Source organism: Crinia signifera, chromosome 12, assembly GCF_055691185.1.
Source record: "Crinia signifera chromosome 12, ASM5569118v1, whole genome shotgun sequence".
NCBI lineage: Eukaryota > Metazoa > Chordata > Amphibia > Anura > Myobatrachidae > Crinia > Crinia signifera.
In genome coordinates, this window is record NC_139228.1 from 14210435 (window position 1) to 14236940 (window position 26506).

Genomic DNA, 26506 nt, shown 5'->3' on the forward strand with positions numbered 1-26506 from the left:
AGGCATACAATCAGATGCGATGCGATACGATATCGCATCGCATCGCATGCGACCATCGGATGCGATGACCCGATTTTTCCATAGGAATCAATGTTAAAATGGACTGAGTCCATTTTAACATGGAATTCAATGGGAAAAAGGGGTCCTTTTCATACCCCTACTATCCAAGTGGGCATGGAGTTGGATATAAACCTGTGGCGAGCGTAGCGAGGCGAGCGAAGCGAGCCCCGCGAGGGGACGGTGGCTCGCTACGCTCGCCACAGGTTTATATCCAACTCCATGCCCACTTGGATAGTAGGGGTATGAAAAGGACCCCTTTTTCCCATTGAATTCCATGTTAAAATGGACTCAGTCCATTTTAACATTGATTCCTATGGAAAAATCGGGTCATCGCATCGCATCGCATCCGATGGTCGCATGCGATGCGATGTCCCGATCCGACCCGATTTAAAAATCGGACGCCCGGATAACTCACAAGTACCCTTTTTGACATTGTCGATATGTATTTCTCATGATAACACAATCAGGAACCTGTAACATATTTGTGTATCGACGGTTGCTGGGCAACGTTTAGCTTCAGCGAGGCTGCTTACTGGTGTCGCTCTTTGATGATGCGACAATGAAACACAACAGGGCTGAGTTGGCCCGTTGCCTAGTTACCGTTATGCGCATTGGGGATGGGAAGTTCAGGCCGAGTAGGTTGCTGGGAGACCGCTGTACACAAAGTACAGGCGGCTTCCGTTTTGAGCATACTCGCGTCATTTCCGGGTGACGCGATCGTCTGATCAAACTTGCTGAGACACACCGCTGCCCCCGTTCTTGTGCCCACTAGCGATATAGTAAGTGGATCTGGTTATGCGCCTGATTTTTAAGTATGGGTAAATCAGTGATTACTAACGTACACAGATGTGTTGTAGTGAAAAAATATGGAAACAAAATGGCGGTGCGTTCCACTGATTTGGAACGCACGCCAGAATTCTCCACTTGATGTACTAACGCTAGTTAGCCATATAACTTGTTAAGATGGATTGGTGTGAGCTTTGGAGATGTAGTTACTGGATACCAATTGAGGATATGTTTAGAGCAAGTCTACTTTAAAGGATTTTAGCATAATTTGGTTGAATGACTGTTCATTGGTCTAGATAAGGCACTTCCTGAATGGGTGGGTATATAAGTTCACCATGGAACCAGTAACAGTTAGGTCTCTATTGGAGTAAGATCTCTTGCTGCATTTGTCTGTCTTGAAGAAGGTCTGAAATGCGGACCGAAACGTTGACAACCACCTGATGTTCAATATTTTAAAGGTTTGAATAAATATGAAGTTTTAACTGCGAATTGGTGAGTGCCCTCCTTACAAAAATTTCTATATATATATATATAGAAAAAATGATTGGGGTGCGCTACCTAATACATAAAATGTACCACCCAGTTAGTATTAAATTAAAATCAGAAATAAATTCTGGAGATCATCTTCATGTGTCCAATGTTGGATGTATTCGCAATAATTATGCACAGTCCGTTAAGATGAATAATCTTTTTATTGCAAGAAATAGGGGAGATGAAAACTGGCAGAGCCCAGTAGAAACAGCTGGTGTATTCAGTTTCTGCCAAGACTGTTACTGTTGGTATTTTGCTGCCACCTAGAGGGTTAATTTACATATTAACACCCAGAAAATACGATGGCTAATAAAAATCTTTTTTAGTGTATGCAAACTTGTTTATACCCTGTAATCTCATATAATGTTGTAAATATTCATCGCAAAAATGTGTAGACCAGTAAGGTCATTATTGCACTAAACATCAAGTTAAAAATGTGAATACTTAGGGGGGTATTCGATGCAGGGTCACAATTGTAGGGCTGGCCCGACAGCAGTGACCCTGTCGTGTTCTCAGCCAGCTCGATGCTGAATCGGCAAGCGGGATTCAATACCCTCCTGCCATGTGCCGAAAAAGAGACGAGGTCGCGAGATGTGGCCAGAAATCATCGAGCTTCGGCCGGGAGCTTGGCAATACCCGTTGATTCTCATTGGCTACTTTCTGACTAGATCCCTGTTCAATGCTGCTGGGCAAGAGAGCATTGAATAGGGCCCTGCCGCTATTTCCCCCATCAGGAATAGCGGCGGGAGATTGAATATCCCATTAATGTTTTGATATAACGGAATGTAACTAGCTTACATTAGTGGAAGATACCACACTGTCACTTGTCGAATAGTAGCCTTACCCACCTATAATTTTGGAATGGGGTATGGCATTTTTTTAAAATAAGACTTACCCAGAGAATGACCAAACATAATAGAGGTGGACAAAAACCACAACAATTTTAAAAAAACCTAGCGCGGAACACAGTGTCATGGGGCTAGGATTGGGTGAACTCATATGTGAATCAGGAGGAAGATGAAGTAGGTTTCAAATGTCCCGGGTTAATAAATGACCTCTGCGTAAAGAATTGAAACAAAGAAAAGTTTCAAATAACGTCCTTGAGAATCAAATGAAAGTTTTGCAGAAGACGCAATACTGCCCATTAATAATTTAACAGGGAAGAAGGGTAGGGATCCATAATCTGAAAGAAGTTCGTGGATGGAGGCCAATCTGATTGGGAGCTGGAAGAGGTTGAAATTGATGAAGTAGCAGAATCCAAAGAGACAAACTGAAAGAGGCTTGAGAATTATTTGGCAGATAGTAATATCCGGAATGAAGAACTGGTGAAGATGGATAATTGGTAATTGATTCCGGGAAAAGGAACTGGAAGACGTTGGCAGTTAGATAGCTCTGGAGACATCCCAATGGAGAAGGGTAATTAGACCACAGATGCCAGAGCTGGACGTGGATCTGCGAATGTGAGGAGAGTCAGAATGACACTGAGCCGGAACAATCAGAATGCAGAAAACGGCTAGGCAGGCTTAATGGAGTTAACAGAGCTAGAACCACAGACAGAAGAAATATCTAAGGTGGAATGCAGTTGGTCAGCCGAAATGCCAGGAGTCTCCAAAAAGCATGCATCCTATCTGACTTTTTGCACTGACTCAGAGCTGCGTAGGCAGATCTCTCTTAAGGGCTGAGGACAGCTGCCATTGGCTGCTTGGGCAGTAAGAACAGGAAAAGGACCTGTCTGGCCAATCCAGAGTATTGCCCAAATCCAAGACGGTGGCACCATCCTCCCAAGATGGTGGCACCATCCTCCACCATGACCCGCCTGCCAGCTGTGGACCCTTTCAGGTGCCAGACCACCTGCTGGACATTCCCAGCCGCTGCAGCCCCATGGAGTGCCACCGCCGGGCTTGGACAGGTGAGTAGTGGACCTACAGTGACCTGCGGTGGCCAGTCGTGACACACGATCACACAGTGAAATGCCATTCCCTTTAACCCATAGTTTCTGGGTTCAAGTAAGATGGGTTAAATTTACTTTTTTCCATCAATGATCTCTCATTCTAGCTCCAGAATGGGCAACATTGGGGATAATAGATTCTTCCACTCAAATCTCTTCTAATGAGAAATATGTTTTGACCATCCTGTTCAATGTTGCTCGGAAGAGTATATTACAACAGCGGATATCACCTCTTCCACCATCTTTAACCTTATTTCAAGGCAAACTATTTTTTATTTTCTAAATGTCCTGGATAGAAGCGTCAACACAGAAGGGGTCATGTACAATTACATTTCTATGCCTCTGGGAGAACTACATTTAAACCAATCACCTGATACTATATGTAAAAAAATCACGTTACCCCCCCCCCCCCCCCCCCCCCCTACATAGAGATGCGCCTAATATAATAAACAATACCTTGGACTCAGATAGTAAGAGAATCACAAAAAAAAATGTATATATTAAAAGTAAAATAAAATCATATACTTCACACATAATGGACCCATGCCCCAGGCTTGGCGCTCTTTATGCCTTATTTTTAATCTCTTCTTTACCTCCTTTATTTCTCTTCTCTTATCATTTTTCTCTTCTTTTACCCCCTCTGTACTTCCCTAATTTCCCATTCTAATTACCACACACATTTACTGTATATACATTTTCATGTATTCTTAAACTAAGCTTTATGATCATTTCAAGCCCATACCATTTTATAAAGAATAATAGAAAAAACACGACTTTTACACAATATCCAATTCTTTATTGATATCTTTACGTACAGTTCATGCATTATAAATGTTAAACCACAAGAAAAAGATTAAATAACTGCGAATTGTCATAATATACTGGAAAATCGACTCATATACATCTGGAGACCCTTTGTTCAATACTAATATTTTGAATACCTGGACTACTACTCACATCTATTATATCATTCTGGCTTATTTGTCCATGATTGTAATAAATGTGTGTTTTGTTTTATTTTTATAAAAATAATTGTGATAAAAAATGTCAACATGCTTACTTAAGGGCCCCTTACACTTGTGAGATTTTGTCAGATTTGACCCAATTCAGGTGGAGTAGGTCAATTTATCTGACAAAATCTTTTATGCCTGATGTGTAGGACCCAATGCATATTCCCGTGCCATTGGGTATAACCAAGAGATTGATCCTCCTGCACATAGGTTACATCTCGAGTCAATCGGGTCCAATAAGTTGAAAAAGTGTAAGGGGGCCTTTAGATTTTCTTTTCAAAAGATTTTTTTTTACTGAAGTCAAGATAAATCGATAAATCGTGCCACACTTTTTCTACAGTATGAGTTTTATATCAATAACATTCAATAGGATTTTTTTTACAAAATTAAATAAACTTTTTAAATAAACTACAATAATCTGGTTGTGTAAATCGACACATCCTTTTATTGAAGCACAGATATTTACTTATTTTTATATATTAGCTTTACTAAAATAATCACAATGCATCTATCTACCGGTCAAGAGTTCTGGAACGCCTCCAATTTTTTTGTTCTAATTGACATTAAAGCGATTAAAGTCCACTGAATAATCTGGAAAGGTAAGCTGTTGGTAGATCTCGAGGACCAGTTTGGCCACCCCTGTTGTAGGCAGTAGTGGTTTTTATTGCACGTTGCCACATAGCAAATAAAAACCCCTATCATCAACTTTCAAATATGCAGGAGAGAGCATGATGGTCTGAGGCACTTTTAATGGATCCTGAACCAAACGGGCTAACTCAATAAATTACATGTAATACAACACCCTCTGGTCTAGTCCACGCTGATCAAGGGTTCATGCAACAGCAAGATATTGACCTAGAGTACCCAGAAATGCCATAACCCAGAAATGCCTCAAGTTTATGTCAGAACTACCTTAGAGGATATATACAAGACGGGAAAATTAAAATCATAGAACCCCCAGCACAGTCTCCACACTTACACTTCATTGAGCTAGTTTGGGATGAACTATGCAGAAGGGTAAAAGCAATCTACGAATGCAAAAGATTTGTGGTAAATTCTGCAGCAGTGTTAGGAAGACAAAACTTGGCATAACATTAAATAAATAACAAAAATAGAGTACCAATAAAGAGCGCCACAGTTCAATACAAATTACAGCTTAATATAAGTTACATACAACTAGAGGCTTGAGGCCAATGATGGAGTTGAGTATGCGGACGAAGATGGTCACTGAGTGTTTGAGTATAGGAGAGCTGTGAGTGAAATGTGAAGAGAAGAGGGCTTTGACAACAGGAGGAAAGAGGGACCTGCTCGGAGCTAACAATCTAGTAGGAAGGGGGGGGGGTTCTTTAAGGAGTCAAAAATGTAGATTAGATTTTTTTTAAACTAAATTATTCTATTATTTCTTAGTTATATCCAGTCCTACAAATTAATTAATATTTGTGAAGATTAGATTTATGTTTTTGATGATTCAAATTTAAATAGCTGAATTCCTATGTGTATTTGGCATAGTAGGAATATTTTGTTATTTAAAACTTGTCTAATTGGTCTTGCTGGTGGGGAAAGGATAGATGTCTTCAAGAAAAGGCAGAGGTGAATTTTAATTTATTCATTATTATTCCAATCTTTAACACCAGGATTCAGATGGACTTAATAGAAGAGTCAAACCAAACATTTCCAGACAGGTTTATCCTACTTGGTTTAACCAATGTCCCTTACCTCCAGGTTATTTATTTCCTTGTGTTCTTGTTGATGTATATAATAACATTATCAGGAAACTTTCTACTGATCATCGTTGTGAGGATCAATCCCAAACTACACAGTCCCATGTACTTTTTCCTGAGTAACCTGTCTATTATTGACATATGTGTCTCCTCTTCCATTTCACCCATAATCCTAATAAATGTCCTATCTAAGGACAGAAGTATTTCCTGGTTAGGATGTGCAGCCCAGATGTTTTTCTCTTTAGCATTAGGGGCAGCAGAATGTATAACATTGGCTGTCATGGCCTACGATAGATTTGCTGCCATCTGTAAACCGTTGTACTACAACATCATCATGAACACAAAATTGTGCTTTTGTTTAGCTGCCGGGTCATGGAGTGTGGGCATCATCAACTCCATCATTCATGTGGCCCTCACATTCCAACTGCCATTTTGCAGGTCTCACCATGTCAACCACTTCTTCTGTGAGATTCCTCCATTCCTTCGATTGTCTTGCAGAGATACTTGGTTCAATGAGATAGCCGTGTATATCTCAGCAGGGACTATCGTGTTTTGTTCTTTCTTCTTGACACTCATTTCGTATGTCCATATTATCTCCTCTGTCATGAAGATCTGCTACTCACAAGGGAGGTATAAAGGTTTCTCCACCTGTGCCTCCCACCTCAATGTTGTAACCCTCTACTATGGGACCATTTTGTTTATGTATGCACGACCCAGTTCATCTTACTCTAATGGAACAGACAAGATTGTGTCTATTCTCTATACAACAGTGACTCCATTGTTAAACCCCTTCATATACAGTGTGAGGAATAAGGATGTAACAGACACCATAATCAATCATCTTAGTAGGCGATAAAATCTTTGAAACATATTCATAATATGAAATGAATTCTGATCATAACTCAACAGATATTAAAAGGTTCCACAGTGGATCCTAACTGTCCATGCTCTCTGCTACCCCTAATGTGTCACTCATGTCTGTTTTACCCTTCCCTTTAGAATGTAAGCTCTCATGAGCAGGGCTCTCTCTCCTCATGTTCTTTTCTTAGAATATATACATCTCTGCCACCCTGATAATTGCTTCAGTATCCTGTCCCCTGATGTAATTATCCTTATTTACCATGTTCCTCTTCTAAATTGTCTTGTACTGTCATTCGTTATTTGTTTTTTGGTCATTTATGTATTGTTAGGCGCAGCGGAAACCTTGTGGCGCCATATAAATAATGATAATAATAATGTGGTGTAATCAGGTGGACCGGGCGCTGGCTGGAGAAGGAGAGCGGCGGTCCGGCCGTATACAAACGCCCCCCCCCCTGGCACCCACAAACATACATACAAACACGCCCCCTTTTGCCTGGGACGCACAAATATCTTGTACCCGCCCTGGGTGTAATGTGACCAACTGAGTGGTGCTTTTCTGGAGACTGAGGCATACAATAACTAATAGCCTAATTCAGAGATAGACAGAATGTTCCACAATGGTCTCACGGCCTTAATCTCAAGGTAACTCACAGTCAGGCACCATAGTTTTTCTGTAATTGGTTGGTCTGTTGGGACCCCCCTCTCCCACAGCACTAGCCCTAGCCCCGCGCTGAACGTAAGACCAGCGGGGGGAATAAATTGCTTGCTACTGCCCAGCGCCATCCCGAGCGCTGAATGTGACACAAGCGGCTCCCTCTCTCTCCCCGGCACTCCAGAGTCTCCAGTTGATTTCAGCTGCTCCCCCGGCGCTGGTCCCAGCTCCAGCACTGACGAGCAGCTGAATGTGACAGCAGCGGCTCCCCCTCTCCCCCGGCGCTGATCTCAGCTCTAGAGCCTCCAGATGAGACCAGCGGGGGAACTGACTTGGTGGCTGCCGCCTGGCCCCAGCCCAGGCTCCATTTCTTATGAGGAGATCAGCGGGACTTGACGGCTCCCCCTTCGTGTGATGCCAGCACTGCTCAGCAGAACTGCAATCCCCAGGTCAGTCCTTCCCTAGCCCAGTGCCCCCTTAACCAGCCACCCCGTCCCCAGCCCAGTGCCCCCCCTCTATCTTACCAGCAATCCCCTTTCCTAGCCCAGTGGCCCCCTTCCCTAACCCAGTGTCCCCTATCTAACAAGCCATCCCCATCCCAGTACCCCCCTAAGCAGCCATCCCCTTCCCTAGCTCTGTACCCCACTATCTAATCAGCCATCCCTGTCCCCAGCCCAGTACCCCCCTAAGCAGCCATTCCCCTTCCCTAGCCCTGTACCCCACTATCTAATCAGCCATCCCTGTCCCCAGCCCAGTACCCCCCTAAGCAGCCATTCCCCTTCCCTAGCCCTGTACCCCACTATCTAATCAGCCATCCCTGTCCCCAGCCCAGTACCCCCCTAAGCAGCCATACCCCTTCCCTAGCCCAGTGCCTGCCCTATATAACCATCCATCCCCAGCCCAGAGCCCCCATCTATCCATCCCCCACCAACAGCACAGTGCCCCCCCATCAGTAGGGGTGGTAGAACAATGGGCATACTCCGTGGTGGCTTGGTGGAGCCAGTACAGACAGGGTCTGTGGGGAGCGCTGGGTCTGGGTAGTAGCTGCTCTGCCGGTCTCTGCTGCTTATGCAGGTGGCTGCTCCCACACTTGCCTGTCAGCGCAGAAGCAACGCGGACCCAGCGCTGCCCACAGAGCTTTTCCGTGCTAGCTCCACCAACCTAGTGCCTCACCATCCCCTAACCTCACCGCACGTCACTGAGAATGGCCCCTATTGTCCTTGACGAGATTTCATTGTAAAGCATAAGACATATAGGTGCAGATGTAAAAAGCCATTTTAGAGTGACAAAGTGGAGAGAAATAAAGTACCAACCATTTTGAAAACAGCCAGTAATGGTTAGGAGCGGATTGGATGGTATTTTATCTCTGTCCACTTTAGCATTTGCTCCCCAAGGTAACATAACTAGATGCCTTTTGTCACTGAATATTTGCAACCAAAATACAGTATCTACTAAACTTATGGAATGCCTATCAACAACATTAATATAATTCATATTTTCTCAAAACACCACCTAGCAGTATACACTACAGCCTCTCCAATGAGAGCTCTTCAAAATAAATACTAAAAAAAAAATTGTAGACTGTTTAAAGTACAAAAAGTGTCAAATGGTCAGTTAAGTTCTCGTAGAACATGTAGTCAGTGGCACATTTTCCCTCGCCCCCAGGTAAAATCCACAACCTCAGCTAAGTGCCAGTGAGCCAGATGCAGCCTGTGACTATACTGGCTACCCTGTGACTGGCAGTGCCATTGGTAGGCATTTTCTCCTTCTGGGACTGCTAGACCAAGCTGTAGTTGAAAGAGGGTGTGCCTTCTGTATGACACCACTCCCTGCCTGACTGTCAGCCCTATTGATTTTTATGGCTGCAGCCAATGCAGTCCATAGAAGCTGGTGGTCACGCATGCACAATTCTAATGTCTCTTGTGCACATGCGGCAGTCAGAGGTACACAGCACTTACAATATACAACCATGACACTCCCACAAGAGTGGTGACATGCAATCACTTTGTGACTGCCCAGTTCTCACCCTGTGTCACAGCTATTGACACAGACTGTAGGGAGAATGTACTTTGGTTTAAAGTGGCAGTGGGTGTAGTAAGCTGCAAGGTAGGTGGTTGGTAGGGTGGTAAGGGTTACCCTAGGGAGAACGAGAACAGATGAAGGCCAGGCAGATACCAGACCTTGGAGTGTACCTGACTGTGTACCGATCTCAGGAGTGTAATGGACTGTGTGCTGGCCACTGAAGTATACCGAGCTGTGTATCGCTCACTGGAGCGTAATAGGCTGTGTCACAGGGGAATACCGGGCTGGGCAATGGACTGGGGAGTGTGCCGGGCTTAGTACCAGTCTTAGGAAGCCAAAGCTACAGTACAACAAGTGAAGGCTTGATAGTGCTGCACACTGCTGAAAGTGTGCTGTTGTTCAGGCACCTGTCCTGGGCAAAAGGCCCTCCTTTTATACCAAAGAGTCTTGGCAGAGAGTGGATGGGAGAGAACTGCATGCAGACTGGCCACTGCTGTCATGTGAATTGTAAGCAACAAGACTGTATATGGACAGAGCAATCCATGTGTAATATCCTTGTATTCAGGATATAGTTGTTTTGTGCCAATAAAAGTACACTGTGGGCATGGGATGCCATACTCAATATTCTTAATATAAGATACTGTTGTTGTGTGTCTAATATGTACCATCCCCATAGGGGACAATAAGAGAACAGCAGAATATGTGTTGGACATATATATATATATATATATATATATATATACATATATATATAGAGCAATGCCTTCACAGAAGGCAACCAAGACTTTCATGGACAGTGATCCAGTTATTAGTATAATATAAAACCCCCAGCAGGGAGAGATGGACTGATCCAGCCAAGAGACTCAGTGCAACTTTAATATAAGGACTATCACATTGTCCCCGCTGTCAGGGGAGCCCAAACGGACATGGTGATGGACACACTAAAATAAAGTTTTACAGCATGCGCGGAGAGTGGGAAGCTGGAGGATCGCATGCCGTGGTGCTATAAATAGGACCCAGCCAGTAACAGGGGCTCGCAGAGTCCCTGAAGAGAAGTGTCAAGGCAGAGCTGCACAGCCTAACAGAGGCAGAGAGCGGTGCTGTGTGGAAACAAGCCCTTACCAGCGATTCGGTGTGGTCCGGTGACGCAGTCTTCTTTCCCGGTGGCCAGCTGCAGGAGGTGCCGGAGTGTGCAGCCGCAGGGAGACGGAGGGTCCCGGCCGAGATATCCAGACAGCCGCGTCATCAGGAAGGCGGCACAGAGGCGGAGATCAGGGCGGCTCTGAAAGAGAAGAAGCATTGAGGGGAGGGGTGAGTAATAATCCATCCCCTATTGGCTGGTTGTTTAGCACTCTCAATTTTATCACTTTTGAAGCTTAGTGCATCTGGCTCATGGAGAGATAAAAGAACAGCCAATCACCTGCTAACTGCCATGTTACAGGCTGTGTTTGAAAAAAGTCAGTAAGGAGCTGATTGGCTGGACGTTTATCTCTCCTTATCACCCTTGCATTTATCTCTTGTTAAGGCTTAATACATCTGCCCACTATCTCTTAACTTTGTAATTAAGTACGTCAGGAAGACAGCGAGGGATAGAGTGCAGGGAATATAAAGCACAGCTAACAGCGTTTATGGTCTAGGGACTGTTATTCAGCACCTACAAGTAGCAAGGACAGAGATTTGAGTTTTGTCATACTTACTGGGACGGAATCTCACTGTTGGATTAAAAAATACGCTGAGAATGTTGCTTCTGAGTGTGGGACTTGAATTCCTGTCTGGGAAAAGACATTAGGGTAAATAAGCGCTTAGTGAATCAGTAACTGCAGTTACGATAGGAACATTTTAAGACTATTACAAGGTTAGATGATTATTGCGCAATAATAAATACTGGTAATAGAGAGGCCTCTCATATCTTATAGTTACTAATTGAAATGTGCAACAACCTTGGTACTGTATATAATTGAAATGTGAAATAACATGGTTACCTTATAGGAAAAAGGTAGGATTATTAGAGTAATACTTTGTTAAGTATTTCCTGAAACAAGAACACCGCAGAGATTCAAGGACAGACATCTGACGATCCAGTATAATAAAATTTGGTTCATTCTGTTATTCTTTTTATTGTATTTACTGAAGACTGTGTACACGGAATGTAATAATGTACCGTTATGCTAACAGTGTAATAAATTGTTGTTGAACTAGCATGAAAGATCTGTTCGGAAAATAAAGAAAGTAATTACTTACCTGAGTAGAACATTACAACTGGCATCCACGAACAGGATCAAACCAAAGATAACAAGTAAAGAAAGCAAAATGTCGGGAACAGAGTCCCAAACACCGGATGTAACAAGGAGGAAAATCCTACCATCACCTGAAGGAATATCCACCAGAAAAATAGGAAATACTATAGAAAACTCACCTATAACAATGCCTTACTACTTTGGGGCCCCATGGTTGCCTATCTATTCCGGATGTAATCGCATTGCCGGGACGACCATGCTTAGAGACTTTAAGGACAGAATGCAGTACATGTTTCAGCTATGTCCATTGAGCGATGCTCAACAGGTTGAAATCCTGATAGGACAGTTAAAAGGACCCGCAAGGAGGGAAGTGAAAGCCTGGACAGGGGACCAAACAACGACTGTACAAGGAATACTTAAAAAACTAGCTGGAATCTTTGATGCAAGAACCATAGCTGATGTGAAGGAGCCACTGTATGCCAGGAATCAGAAGCCACAAGAATCCCTACGTGATTATGCATTGGCACTACAGGAACCTGGTAACAAAACACGGGATGATGAGACTCTGGTGAATTTATTCATTGAAGGTCACAATTATGGATGTGGAGAAAGCAAAATATCAAGAGTACTTTTGCAGAGTTTAAAGAGTCAACATTCCAAATACTAGGCTTGACCCAGAGAGATGAAAATGAATGCAGCTCGGTTTTGGGGCCGAAGATGAGGATGAGGCTGAGGAGGAAGAGCAAGCAGTCCAGATTCCGACACGGGCTGTAAAAGGGACCGGCACGCAACAAGCCCAGACGAGTAAAGACCCATCCGGGGCTCTTACAGCTCAACTTGACAAGATCATACGAAGTCTGGCCAATATGGGGAGAGAAGTAAAACCAATTTGACGCCCAAGGCAGACCGATTTGTCAGCATTGTAACCAGAGCGGCCATATTGAGAGGCAGTGTTTACAGGAGAATTTAAATGGAGAAGACCCGAGGCAGAGGACCTACCCTCGGGAGAGTCTACCTCAGTAGGTTCACCCTCGACAGACTGGTGGTCCCGTTATGTCGGAGCGTGCCCTCATGTGAACATATTAGTTAATGGGATCGAAATAACAGCTCTGTTAGACACGGGCTCATAAGTTACCACCTTTAACATCAATGAGTTTTGACAACATTGGAATGAGAGTGACATAATGAATCCACCCACTAACTGGTTACAGTTATCAGCCAGCAACGGCCAGTCAATACAATATCACGGATATTGGGAAGCTGATCTGACAATTGTAGATAACACATTGGCAAGACAGGGATGTCTGATCACCCAGGCACATAATGATCAATTACCTCCCATCATTCTCTGAATGAATGTGCTCAGGCACTGTTCAGACGAGCTGATTGAAACCCTTGGCCGAGAAATGAGATCTGGGCTGGTCAAGAATGTCGATCCATCCATCAAATGGTCAGGCTTTTTCGAGGGATAAAGAGATTTCCCAACCCTCAAGGAGAAGTGGGGAAAGCCCAAATTGGCGACCGAGGTGCTGTGATACTCCCTCCCAATTCTGAGAACGTCATATGGTGTAAAGCCAGGCTCGGAGTGGGAGGAGGCGATTACGAAGCATTGCTTGAGTCCTCTGACCCAGAAGGTCAAAATTATTTTGTAGTTGCCCGAACTTTAGCTCAAGTACGAAAAGGCAAAGTCCCAATCCGTATCCTGAATCCCCACAGTTTCCCAGTCAAATTGTTAAGGAACTGTCCTGTGGCCAGAATATCAGAGATTAGTTTTGAAGATGTGTTCGAGGAGGAAGCATCCTCGGCAGAACAGACCGCAGTGATCTCCCCAACAGTAGGAAAAGACAAGGCTGAAGCCTGGTGGGATAAAATTCAAATTGGAAACCCAAGCACTTCTCCAGAGCACAGAGCTGGAGTGTTGCAAGTCGTCAGAGAACATGCTCAGGCTTTCAGTCAACACCCAGCAGATTTCAGAAGGGCAAAAGACGTTTGCCATTACATCCCCACGGGAACACATTCCCCGATTAAAGAAAGGCATAGACCACTACCTCCAGCACTATACCAACCAGTGCAAGAGATGCTTTCGGAGATGCAGCAGTCTGGCGTAATCAAGGAGAGTTGTAGTCCTTGGGCAGCGCCTATAGTCCTTGTCCGTAAGAAAAATAGCAGCTTAAGGTTCTGTGTGGATTACCGGAAATTAAATGAGGCCACCGACAAGGATGCTTATCCGTTGCTAAGAATCGAAGAGTCCTTGATTACATTGAAAGCAGCTCAATTCTTTTCAACGCTAGACCTTACCAGTGGATACTGGCAAATTCCTGTGGCACGGGAACATCGATAAAAGACTGCATTTACAATGCCAATGGGGCTCTTTGAATTCAAATGTATGCCCTTTGGCCTGTGCAACGCCCCTGTTACGTTTCAGAGACTAATGTAACACTGCCTAGGACATAGGAATTTCGAAATGATTCTATTATACCTGGAAAATATCATATTCTTTTCTAGAGACTATGAACAACACCTGGAACATCTCAGAGAAGTGTGCCGACAGCTGATCAAGTTAAAGTTGAACCCAACCAAATGCCACCTGCTTAAGCCGGAAGTCCAATATTTGGGGCCCATTGTAAATGCTGGAGGAGTCCATCCCAATCCGGAAAAGATTAGAGTGGTTAAAGATTGGCCGATCCTGACAACATTAAGAGAAGTGCGAAGTTTTCTTTGTTTCGTGGGGTATTATAGAAGATTTGTTCAACTCTTCGCGACAGTGGCTGCACCCCTTCACGAGCTACTACAGGGAGTTGAAAGGAGAGGCTCGACATCTGTGATCTGGACAGAACGACATCAAGCCTCCTTTGAACAATTAAAGACATCACCGATCAATGTACCTCTTCTGGCCTACCCAGACTATGAAAAACCCTTCAGAGTTTACACAGATGCCAGATGTGCCGGATTGGGGGCCGTCCTATCTCAAATGCAAGATGGACATGAGAGAGTAATTGCATATGCCAGCCGGGGTTTGCGTAAGACTGAAAGGAACCCAGAAAATGACAGTGCATTTAAGTTAGAACTGGCTCTCGTTTGGGCTGTTACCGAAAAATTCCAAAATTAATTGACTGACACATCTTTCACTATCATCACCGACAACAACCCCCTTGCACACCTGTCCACTGCACACCTCGGTGCCCCTGAGCAAAGGTGGATGTCACGATTGGCCAACTTTCGGTACACGATAACATACAGAAGAGGAAAGTCCAATGTAAATGCAGAAGCATTGTCTAGATTGCCCACGGCCGAGTGGATTACCGAGGAAGGAGACGAGTATGAAGAGGTAGAGATACCTTCATTTATCCCCAGACCCCAAAGAGACCGGTGGAAGAAAATAACATCAAATCCCATGACAGTGATCAACGAAGTGCAGATGGAGTGGGAAAAAGTACAGAAAGAAGATTCTATCCTGCGAGAGTTAAATACACTCCTAGAGACTGGGCGAACGCTAAACAAGCAATAGCGAACACAGTCAGATCCTGATCTCATTAGACTACTGCGACATCGTGAGAGATTGAAGGTGGTTGGAGGAGTGTTGGTCCGCATAAGTTATGATCCTGTGACTCATGAACGCATCAGTCAAATTGTGGTGCCCAGGTGGAAAGCTAAAGACTTACTCCAAGCCTATCATGACCAATCAGGACATTTTGGGGCACACAAAACAGAAGCCACTCTCCACCAGCGATTCTTTTGGATAGGGATGAAGAATGACATTGCGAAATGGTGTCAAGATTGTGTGGCATGTACTTTAAAAACAAATCCAGACCCCAAGCAAAAGGATCCGTTGTGCCCCATCAAAGTCAGCGACCCCTGGAGCTAGTCGCACTGGACGATGTAAAATTGCAAGCTAGTTCCGGTAGTATAGAATACGTCTTCACCATCACCGATCATTTCACCAAGTTGATTATAGTGGTTCCAGTTAGAGATTTAACGGCAAAGACAACCGCACGTATGTTCTTTAATCACTTTGTCCGCTTGTATGGCAGTCCAGAACAAGTCCTCATGGATCAGGGTGCCGCATTTGAGGCTACACTGTTCAAGGAACTGTGCACTCTGTATGAGTGCAAGAAAATCAGGACTACCACCTATCGCCCACAGACAAATGGTCTATGTGAAGGGGCCAATCAAACAATCATCGGCATGCTCAGAAAACTCTCCATAGAACAGCGAGCACAATGGCCAAATCTGTTGCCCCATTTAGTGTATCTGTACAACAACACGGAACATTGCTCCACGGGATACACACCTTTTTATCTCATGTTCGGGTGCCGAGGAAGACTTCCAAAGGATCTGGAGTTATGCCGGACAGTGGACGACGAGGAAAATTTGACTGGTAATTGGGTTGAAGAACATTAGCGACATATGGAGTTAGCAATTGAGATCGTTGTCAAGCGGATGGAGGGAGTACATCAGAGACAGGGGAGAAACTACAATGCTGGTCTGAAAGCCATCCCACCAAACATCGTTGATCAAGTAAGGCGGAGAAAGAACTGTCGCACCAGTAAATTAGACCTCATGTGGGAAATCAGTCCATACACGGTGGTCGGCATTCCAACTAAAAACTATCACGCTTATCAGATCCAGAAAATCTCAGGAGGAACAGTAGTTACCATTCCCAGAGATCAGCTAAAACCCTGTACTCTCAAAGAAAGTCCATTGATGATAAAGAAAGCATCTCCTGAAAAAGAAACTGAACTGGTCTAATTTAAGCTCCATTTTAAATCAGTCTCAACCTCTTTGATATTAAGAAAGCTACAGGAACATTCCAAGCACACTGAGCGACTTTCCCCCTGCCCGGCTTCCGACGGAGGGGTGAGGACGGCATTGCATAGCGGAGCGCTATGCAAAGCCGTCCTTAAAGCCGCTCATCTGCTGGTATAACCAGCAGATGAGCGGCTTTCCTGGCGATGATGCGGGAGCGCACAGCAGCGATCACCGCTCACCGCTGAGGCATACACACTGGGCGGCTTTGAGCTGAAAGCCGCTCAAACAGGCTGTTTTGAGCGGCTTTCAGCTCAAAGTTGCCCAGTGTGTATTGGCCTTAAGTTCGATCCTAGCACTCACAGAGAAGACCATAAGAGCCGACAGACATCCAAATTACTATAAGTAATTGATAGTTTGCTAAACAGAGACTATGGGCCTTTTTCTAGTTCATTCTTTCTGACAAAATCCTTCCTAGATGGACAAAACCATGTGCACTGCAGGGGGCAGATGTAAAATGTGCAAAGAGAAGTAGATTTGGGTGGGGTTTTACTTCAAAGTGATATCTATAACTTTGTAATTAAGTACCTCAGGAAGACAGCGAGGGATAGAGTGCAGGGAATATAAAGCACAACTAACAGTGTTTATGGTCTAGGAACTATTATTCAGCACCTACAAGTACAGATGGAGCAGGTCCCATCCTGGCAGGGGATGGCGCAGGCAACGCCAGCCGCCATCCCCCACCAGCGCCATATCGATGGCGAGAATGGGACGCGCACGAGAGGCGCGCGCGTCCCCTTCCGACGGCGCTTCCATCCGTTCCCCCGGGTCCACGCCGGCTTGTCGGCGGTAGCCCGGGGTCCCCACCGCCTGCCCGCACCCCCCTAACCCTGTCCTTCTCCCCGAGGTGGAGACAGACAGGGTTTCCGTCACCCCACCGATGGAGACTGAGACGCGCAAGCGCGTGAGACGCACGCACATCTCAGTCTGATGGATGGCGAGGCTGCTGGCGGATCGCCAGCGGGGACGGTCTGGCGATCCGCCAGCCAGGATGAAGCCTGCCCCATCTGTAGCAAGGACAGAGATTTGAGTTTTCCCATACTTACCAGGACGGAATATCACTGTTGGATTACAAATATGCTGAGAATGTTACTTCTCATTGTGGGACTTGAATTCCTGTCTGGGAAAAGACATTAGGGTAAATAAGCGCTTAGTGAATCAGTAACTGCAGTTACGATAGGAACATTTTAAGACTATTACAAGGTTAGATGATTATTGCGCAATAATAAATACTGGTAATAGAGAGGCCTCTCATATCTTATAGTTACTAATTGAATGTGCAACCTTGGTACTGTATATAATTGAATGTGAAATAACATGGTTACCTTATAGGAAAAAGGTAGGATTATTAGAGTAATACTTTGTTAAGTATTTCCTGAAACAAGACCACCACAGAGATTCAAGGACAGACATCTGCTGATCCAGTATAAAGGCCCGTACACACTGAGCGACTTTGAGCTGAAAGCCACTTATCTGCTGGTAATACCAGCAGATGAGTGGCGTTGAGGACGGCATTGCATAGCTCTGCGCTATGCAATGCCGTCCTCCCCCCTCCGTCAGCGCCGGGCAGGGGGAAAGCCGCTCGGTGTGTATGCACTGAGCGGATTTCCCTGCAGCGATGATGTCGCTGTCCATACACACTGGGCATAGTCGCCTAGTGTGTATGGACCTTAATAAAATTTGGTTAATTCTGTTATTCTTTATATTGTATTTACCGAAGACTGTGTACACGGAATGTATTAATGTACCGTTATGCTAACAGTGTAATAAATTGTTGTTGAACCTTGCATGAAAGATCTGTTCAGAAAATAAAGAAAGTAAATACTTACCTGAGTAGAACCTTACACATGTGTTGAGTTTCCCTGTCAGCTGCAGATTGACTACACAGGGAACTCTAACAGGTGGCTTAATCAGGAGATTCACATTGAGGCAAACACAGCCTGCAGCTTCCATGCTAAGAGATGAGTCACTGAAGACAAGGTATTACGCTAACACCGTGAAGTTCTTTAGTTTTCAGAAATGCAGAAACTTCAGTAAGACACTAAGAGCTGCTTCTTGCTCTTTTTTACAGCATTGAGAGCCGGACTAAATCATCAGGAGATTGGCAGAACTTAAGACAGAAGGGGTAGCCCCTCTTGTAAGCACCACCAACTGGCTGCAGCCACCCTGTGTGTGTCTCCTCCCCACACACCTCAATAAGGCAGCAGAGCAGGTTCTAGCTGTACTGCAATGGTGGCAGACTCTGCCTCACTTCTTGGGCAGCATAAGGACCGATCCTGCTCATCTTCAGCTTGCTTCTGCTGGCAGTGGAGACTAGACACAGCCAGAAATATAGTTGGAGAGAAATATATGACTTGAGAGTCCTACTTGTATGGCGATTGCTCTTCAATGAAGAACCCTGCTTCAGAAGAGATCTGATTGTGTAGGAATATAACCAATATCATACAAAAATGATTATTTTTTTAAGAATGGGTGTCTTAATGAAGATTAATGTGACCCAGACATTCCTTCTAAGCTTGAAAGTTGTGGAAAATCTCCTGCCTCTTACCCACATTGTTTTTTCAACAGTCTCATCCAATTGTGATTCTACATAGAATGAGTTTCCATGCATCTTTCTCTACATAGCCTCAGCTTCCCCGCCTACCTCTCCCCATTGTTTAAGCCCCGTGTTTCTCCATAGTATCAGCTCACCCTTTGTGTCTCTTTATGCCTCAGCTCTCACTCTTGTGCAGCAGGCTCACTGATACCATTTTTGCCGCCCCTGCAAAATCCCGGGTTTTTCCTTGCCGGATTTTCGGCGGGGGACAGAGCTTCTCAGCTCAACAGACCCCCTTCATACTGCACCTCAGACCCGGGAATTTCCTGTGTCTGCCCCTTTCACACTGCTTTCCATGGTCTGCCTTCCAACAAGTGTTTGGAATGTAATAGCAGCTTTGATTGGGTATTGGGAAATTTGTACAAATCGCTGTGATTGGCTGTTTAAAAAACAGCTGTTATTGGATGGCTAAAGATGATGTCACATGTCACCTGATTACATCCCCCAATGAGTCTGTTTTTTTGGCATCATGTGTGAAAAACACGGGTCTGTGCTGTTCACACTGCAGTACACCCGTGTATTACCCAGGAAAAATGCTGAAAAAAACCTGTGGCTCCTTTCACACAGAGACGTGACACAGAAATTTTCCGCTTGCCCCGGAAAATACCCGGGTTTTTGCGGCATTGAGAACGGGGTATAACATGGATCTTCTACAGCAGGGGTGGCCAAACCTGTCCTCAAGATATAATGCAGTTCATGTGTCTCAGGCCACCTGTGGATCTATAGTAGGAATGAATGCAGCAGGTTTGAAAATGTGACAGTTAGTGACTACAGCTGTGGACCGTTGATAGATCTCGAGGACCGGTTTGGCCACTCCTGCTCTACAGTATGTGCTTCTCCTCATCCTAATCAAAAAGGAATGCACTAATGTGCACACCCTAGTCTTCCTGTTCACCAGGAAGGATTTATGACCTAGCCCAAAAAGGCCTCTGAGATATCTATTGAGCATGTGCAGAGCCATCTTGGGACTGCGTATTGTGACTGCGGGTGAAACCCCACTCCACTCAAGCTGCAGTCTATCACCAGTGAGTACGACTTTACCTGTATCTAACAACAAACCAACATCAACAGTTAAGTAACTGGGCTGTTCATCATCTGGACCATCTGCTGGTGTGTGCCTATAGAACACTGCAATGTCAACACCTGCACATGCATCATTTACAACAACTCCTGTGTGAGCTGCTCACCAATAGCATCCATTTATACCTTCTCTTGAAGTCTCCACCTCTTTCTGAAAACAGGTACCCATTTATACCTTCTTTTGAAGTCTCCACCTGTTTCTGAACTACTGTAGGCTTTTTAAGGGTCAGAGCACCCAACAGGTACAAAAGGCAAAATGCCTGGTAGGCCATACTTCCTGAGAGCCCCACTCCCTCCTATAGGGGCAAGTGGAGCAGGAACATAGATGGCGCCTGGAGTTTATTCTAGTCAAATATACACCAAGATTGTTCCTTCTGCTAACTAAAAAGTGGATAGTCCTGACACACCCATGCCCCTTCCTTTATAAAGTGGTCTTCTCTCATATTTTGGCCAAGTTCCTCTGTTGTGGCTGGCAACATACCTCACGCATGGTCCTCTTTCACAGCATTGCCTGGTGGACCCTTAACGTTCCACTGGGCTTTTTATTCATCGTAACTTGTTAATGATTAATAATTTTGTAGTACAGCATAGCAGACCAATATTAAATTATAACAGTTTGCAATTTGTTAAAACCCTATCAACACAATTGTAATAAAAACTAACAAAAACTGTAACACATTCCACTGAATTTCTATAATAAAACTGGGCAGAATTCAGCTTTATTAGCAAAGCAAAACATTTTTCAAAACCACGAATGGGCAAAACCATGCAGGTGGGGCATATGTAACACGTTCCAAGAGATTTAGGATCCGATTTAGACTGATTATCTATGCGCTGGGGATGCCTATAGCCCACGTTAGGCAAGCACAAGGGAATCCTTTTTTCCTTCTCTAGCCATCTGGAAAGGTGATTTACAGGAAGCCGAGATCTGAGGGTGTAAACAGCCGTTTAGTGGGAGTGCAAAGTGTGACGTGACCTCCATGCCAGATAAGCCTGTTATCACCGCAGCTGCAAAGTTAAGGCCCCCATACATTAGTCCGACTTGTCCTAAGGACAAGTCGGACCTGATTTCCCCTGCAGCTCCCTGGGAGGGGGACACACGATTAGGCACTTGATGTGCCAAGGTTTGCATATGATAAATCGCATGGATTTATCATATGCAGTCCCCGGGGAGCTGCAGGAGGAGGGAGCCGTGCAAGGGACGGCAGCGGGATGCCAGCTAATTGAGAGCCGAGCAGGGAGAGGCTACATAGGGACCCAAGCAGGAGGAAGCTGTGTTCCGGTGGGGTGACAGCGGGAGGCGAGCAGGGAGAAGTTGAGAACTTGATGACATGACGCTGGCTGCCGGGCGGGAGCCGGGAGGAACAGATAACTTGGGGAAAAAAATCAATGGCTTGCTAGTCATCTCTATGGGTGTTTTTTTTTTTTTAAGTTATCTGTTTCTCCCGGCTCCCGCCGCTGCGGCGCTGCCCGGCAGCCAGCGTCATGTCATCAAGTTCTCCCTGCTCGCCTCCCGCTGTCACACCACCGCAACACAGCTTCCTCCAGCCCGGCGCCATATGCAGCCTCCCCCTGCTTGGCTCTCTATAGCCGGCATCCCCCGCCCGCTGCTGTCCCCCTGCACGGCTCCCTGGCTGGGCTGCACATAAGATTTGGCAAATCTTATGTGCAGCTCGTCCGACCCCGATCCGATGCGCACGGGACCGCGCATCGGATCAGAGGGGATGTCTACAAGTGCGATTTGGGCCGATTTCACTGCCCGATTCATCCGATTCGGGTGAAATCGTTCCCATATCGCATAGTCCTAACTTGCAATGACTTGTGCCCACTTGAAAAATCATCCGATGGTGAGCGTCAAACAAATGCATATTGGATATTTTCGCTTGGTTGTGAATCCTACGCTAGGCAGACAAATCCATTTGACAAGCGAGCACATTAATTCGCAAGACAGGATTTCACGCTAGTGGGGAGGCGGCTACCTGATCGCCATATGCTGCATATTTGCTCTGCCGCAATCAGGTCTGAATTACCCCCTTTGGTTTAGGTGGGGTGTTCAAACAAAAATCTAAATTGCAGTGTGAAATTAAAGCCGTCTGTGAGCTACATGCAAAAACAGGCAGTATTTACATTCCTCGCATTGCAATATGGTTTGTTTTAGACACAAAATGACTTGCTATTTTGCTTTACTGATTCTGGCCCTTTGCATTATTTTTGTGTTTATCTATAATTAAACCCCTGGAGGAATAAAGATGTATAGGAAATAACTACAGGAGATCTGAGATTCACCTGGGAGATTCAGACTTTGCATGTTTGTCTATCCTTGACTAAAAAAAAAAAAAAAATTAATCACATACAGTAATATATAAAGAGACTTACTAAAACATTTAAGTTTGCTGTGTGAGCCCAGAAATCAACCAAACCAACATATGCAGGTCAGCAGCTTATTACATTACTGTGATGGAGGAGGTACCAGTTCTAAAATAAAAATCTTATACAAAATAAAACAAACTGCCAGTTTAATATATGGTTATCTGAGTCGGTTTACTCTTAAGGTAAGTGTTTTGGAAGAGAAATAAAAAGTAATAATCCAGTAAATTAATATTATAATAATCCAGATAAAATAGTCAAAAGTAAAAGATTAAAAAACAACTCACATTCTGTTAAATCTGGTTGAGAACAAAGACAGTTAACGTAGTACTATTTTTGGTGAATCCAAGATAGAACAATTTATACGGTATGTTAGTACATTGTGACAAATTATGGGGATATCCATTTAGCTACGGTAAACTATCACAGCGTATGGATTCCTGTTGCTATCGTTGATTATTCTTCACGTGAAACATGACTCCCAATAACCAGACCAGGATAACACGTAAGTCTGGGAATTTATCACGTGTTTTTGGCCAAAAATGGAACATTTTTACTGTGGAATGCGGGCTTTGATTGGATATCCCAATAATGACAATTGGGTAAAAATTTAGAAAAAAGGTAGTTTAATTATATAACATTATGACAGTTAATATGATACAGTTATCTCATACAGCCAAAACAAACGCCACAAGTTTGAGCATTAAATGAAAAAAAGTGCTGAAATGTATTTTCTAAATGCAACCAAAGCTTCCCTTTGCTTAGTGTAGTAATGTATCATCCAAGGCTCCAACTGAAACCTGGATGTCACTCAGGATCTGATTCTGATAAAGATGTAAACAAAAAAAGGCCCTCAATGTCTTCAGTCTAGCAGCTGAAGAACAGATCAGTGGTTCTCAACCTCAAGTTTCCTTCTTATATAGGTCTAGCAGCTGAAGAACAGGTCAGTGGTTCTCAACCTCAAGTTTACTTCTTATACTGGTCTAGCATCTGAATAACAGATCAGTGGTTCTCAACCCCAACATCGAATTTTATTTTTATATGGGTAGAGCAGTTAGTGGTTGTCAAACTCAAGTTTTCTTCTTATATTGGCCCAGTAGCTGTAGAACAAACCATAACCTCAATTTGTTTCCAGTATTTCATGTTTTGAGGAGTTCTGACTGTAGAAGCAGGTGTTACAATTTTACTCACCCAGCAAAATACACCAGCTCACCAGTGCACATAGCATAGCCTGTTGGCTGGGATTGAGGATCCCTGGATTAGATGAAGCAGGCATCTTAGATTGATCAGGTGAAGTGGTGCACAGGAACAACTGTAGGAAATAATGGGTACCTGCCTCAACTCTACAGTCCTAATAGGAACACATTTGGGTAGAAGCAAAATAAGTACTTTTAACTGTTGCTATAGAATCAATTTTACATTACTTTCCTATGTATCAAGCTTGGCACAGTCAGTTCTTTAATTTTAGAGAGACCTGAAAAGTGGTTCAGAGATCCAGAGAGTAGGTTGAATTATTTCTCTCTTTCAAGGACTTTTGCTTTTGGTCTGAGAGCAGAAAGTCCAGATCTTAGGTCAGTGGGCTCATTTTGTAAAGCTATGGGGGGGTGTTATATGATTACCCCAACAAGGCTGCCTTAGCAGAGGCTCATTTGAGGGCATTAGAGCAAGGCCACAGAACTGCAGAGTTGTACTGTTTCCAGTTCCATAGATATGCGAATGATTCAGCCTGGAACAATCCTTCCCTGTGTAGTCAGTTCCAGTTAGGCCTAGCTATTCAGATTAAAGATTATCTGGTCCAGTGCTCCTGGAACCCTGGATGAATTTATGCAATTGGTCATTTGCATAAACAGGCATATCCGTGAGAGACATTCTGAGCAGAAGTTGACGTCTCTCCTGCCTCCTATGAGTTAGGGGGGATAGTAATTTTGACAGCAAGGAACCAATGCAGATTGGGGATACTCGCTTGTCGAATCAGGAGAGCGCCCACTGACGTTCTCAAGGCTTTTGTCTGTATTGCGGTGGCAGGGGGCATGTGGTCAGCGCTTGCCCAAAACATCCGGGAAACCTCAAAGCCTGAGAGTTCCAGGAGAGATTCTATCAGGCCTATCTATAGTATCTCCTAATAATTCAGTTTTGTTTTTGGTACACTTGGGTGTGGGACTAGACTGGGTGGAAATCCAGGCATTTGTAGACAGGTGGTAGAGGTGCTGCAGGGAATTTTATGGATATCCAATTTGTTAAGGATCTTAAAATTCCTCTCATTTACTTTCATTCTGAGTTATCAGTCTGTGGCTTGTATGGTAACCTGCTGCCAAAGGGGCTTATTGGATACCACGCCACACCAGTTGACCTTAGTGTTGGGGTAACCCATACAAGAAACTGTCCTTTTTTGTGTTCACAGCCCTATGGTGTCTGTGGTTTTGGGGTTACCTCGGCTTAGGAGGCAAAACACGGTTAATGATTGGGTAAAGGGAGAATTATTACACTGGGGTAAAGAGTGTGCTTCCAATTGCCTAAAACTCCCAGTATGCATGATCAAGTCCTGTGTTCCGGTCTTCCGGTTCAGTATTCTTCTAAAAAAAGAAGCATGATTCTCTACCCTCCCATCATCCATACGACTGTGCTATTAACCTTCTTTCTAATTTTAAATTACCCAAATGCCGACTGTACTCTTTATTCCTGCCTGAAGCTTATGCAATGTAAGAGTACATAGAGGAGAATTTAAAGAAAAGCTTTATTAGGCCTTCAATATCCCCAGTGGGAGCGGGGTTCTTTTTTGTTGCTAAAAAAGACAGCTCCTTACGTCCATGCATTGATTATAGGCAGTTATATTTTATCACGGCAAAGAACTCCTACCCCTTGCAATTAATATCAGGTTTTATTCGACCAACTTCTTATGGCCTCCTTCTCCAAGATAAACTTATGTGGGGCATACAATTTGGTAAGCATAAAAGCGGGTAATGAATGGAAGCCTTTAATAAGCATTACGATTTTTTAGTTATGCCTTTGGGTAGTCCAATGCACCGGCTATCTCCTAGGTTTTAATAAACAATGTTTTACGGGAGTTTCTGGGAGTTTTTGTTGTCATATACTTGGACAATATATTCTTTTTTTCTAAAACAATGGAGCAACATAGTGGCCAGGTCCAAGAGGTATTTCAAAAGTCAATAAAGGTGAGTTTGAAGTTAAAATATATTTATTTTTAGGTTATATTTCTCTGGAGGGATTTCAAATGGATCCAGCTAAAGTACAAGCAATTGTGGATTGGGTCCAACCCACTAATCTCAAGGCCATAGAGATTTTTAGGGTTTGTGAACTACTACTGTAGGTCCATTCCCTCCTTTTCATTCCCTGTTGTGCCTATTGTGGCTCTCACCAGGAAACGGGCTGATTCTTCTTGTTGGTCACTGCAGGCTCAGGAAGCATTAAAGAAATTAAAGAGCTTAAAGCTCCCATTTATTGTAGAGGTAGACAAATCAGAGGTGGGAATTGGGGCTGTACTCTCTCAGGTGGTTAAATTTGATGGTCTTTATCCTTGTGACTTCTTTCCTCGGAAGTTCACTACAGTAATTATGATGCTGGGAACTACAAACTTTTAGCCATTAAGCAGGCTACTAAAGAATGGAGACATTGGTTGGAGGGGGGCAAAGTTCCAGGTGACCATTTTTATAGATCGTTAATGCAAGACAGGCCAAGGCTCGTTTTAATTTTGTAACTATGTTTATATCAGGTTTAAAAACATGCCAAGGCTGATGCTATTTGAAGAAGCTTCTCAGTGGTTCAGGAGTCCAATGCTTCACAAGAGCCTATTATTCCATCATTAAGGATT

The 26506-nt window shown here is 44.1% G+C and overlaps 1 protein-coding gene and 1 long non-coding RNA gene across 2 annotated transcripts in view; one reads left to right on the top strand and one right to left on the bottom strand.

Annotated features, from left to right (window-relative positions):
- Window positions 1-11335, bottom strand: part of LOC146049631 (uncharacterized) — a 29426-nt gene extending 18091 nt beyond the window's left edge. Inside the window, exons 1-2 of the long non-coding RNA XR_014466161.1 lie at window positions 11289-11335; window positions 10714-10873 (exon numbers count right to left, since the gene is read on the bottom strand). This is a non-coding gene — a long non-coding RNA (uncharacterized LOC146049631). The remainder of the gene's footprint in view (window positions 1-10713; window positions 10874-11288) is intronic.
- LOC146050249 (olfactory receptor 5G3-like) lies at window positions 5977-6912 on the top strand. The gene has a single exon (XM_083167178.1). It carries the CDS (start codon window positions 5977-5979, stop codon window positions 6910-6912), a length of 936 nt encoding a protein of 311 aa, XP_083023304.1.
- Window positions 11336-26506: the final 15171 nt, after the last annotated feature.

What these genes read in the sequence shown, in the direction of transcription:
- LOC146050249 (XM_083167178.1), top strand. Translation starts at nt 5,977, where the DNA reads ATGGACTTAATAGAAGAGTCAAACCAAACATTTCCAGACAGGTTTATC.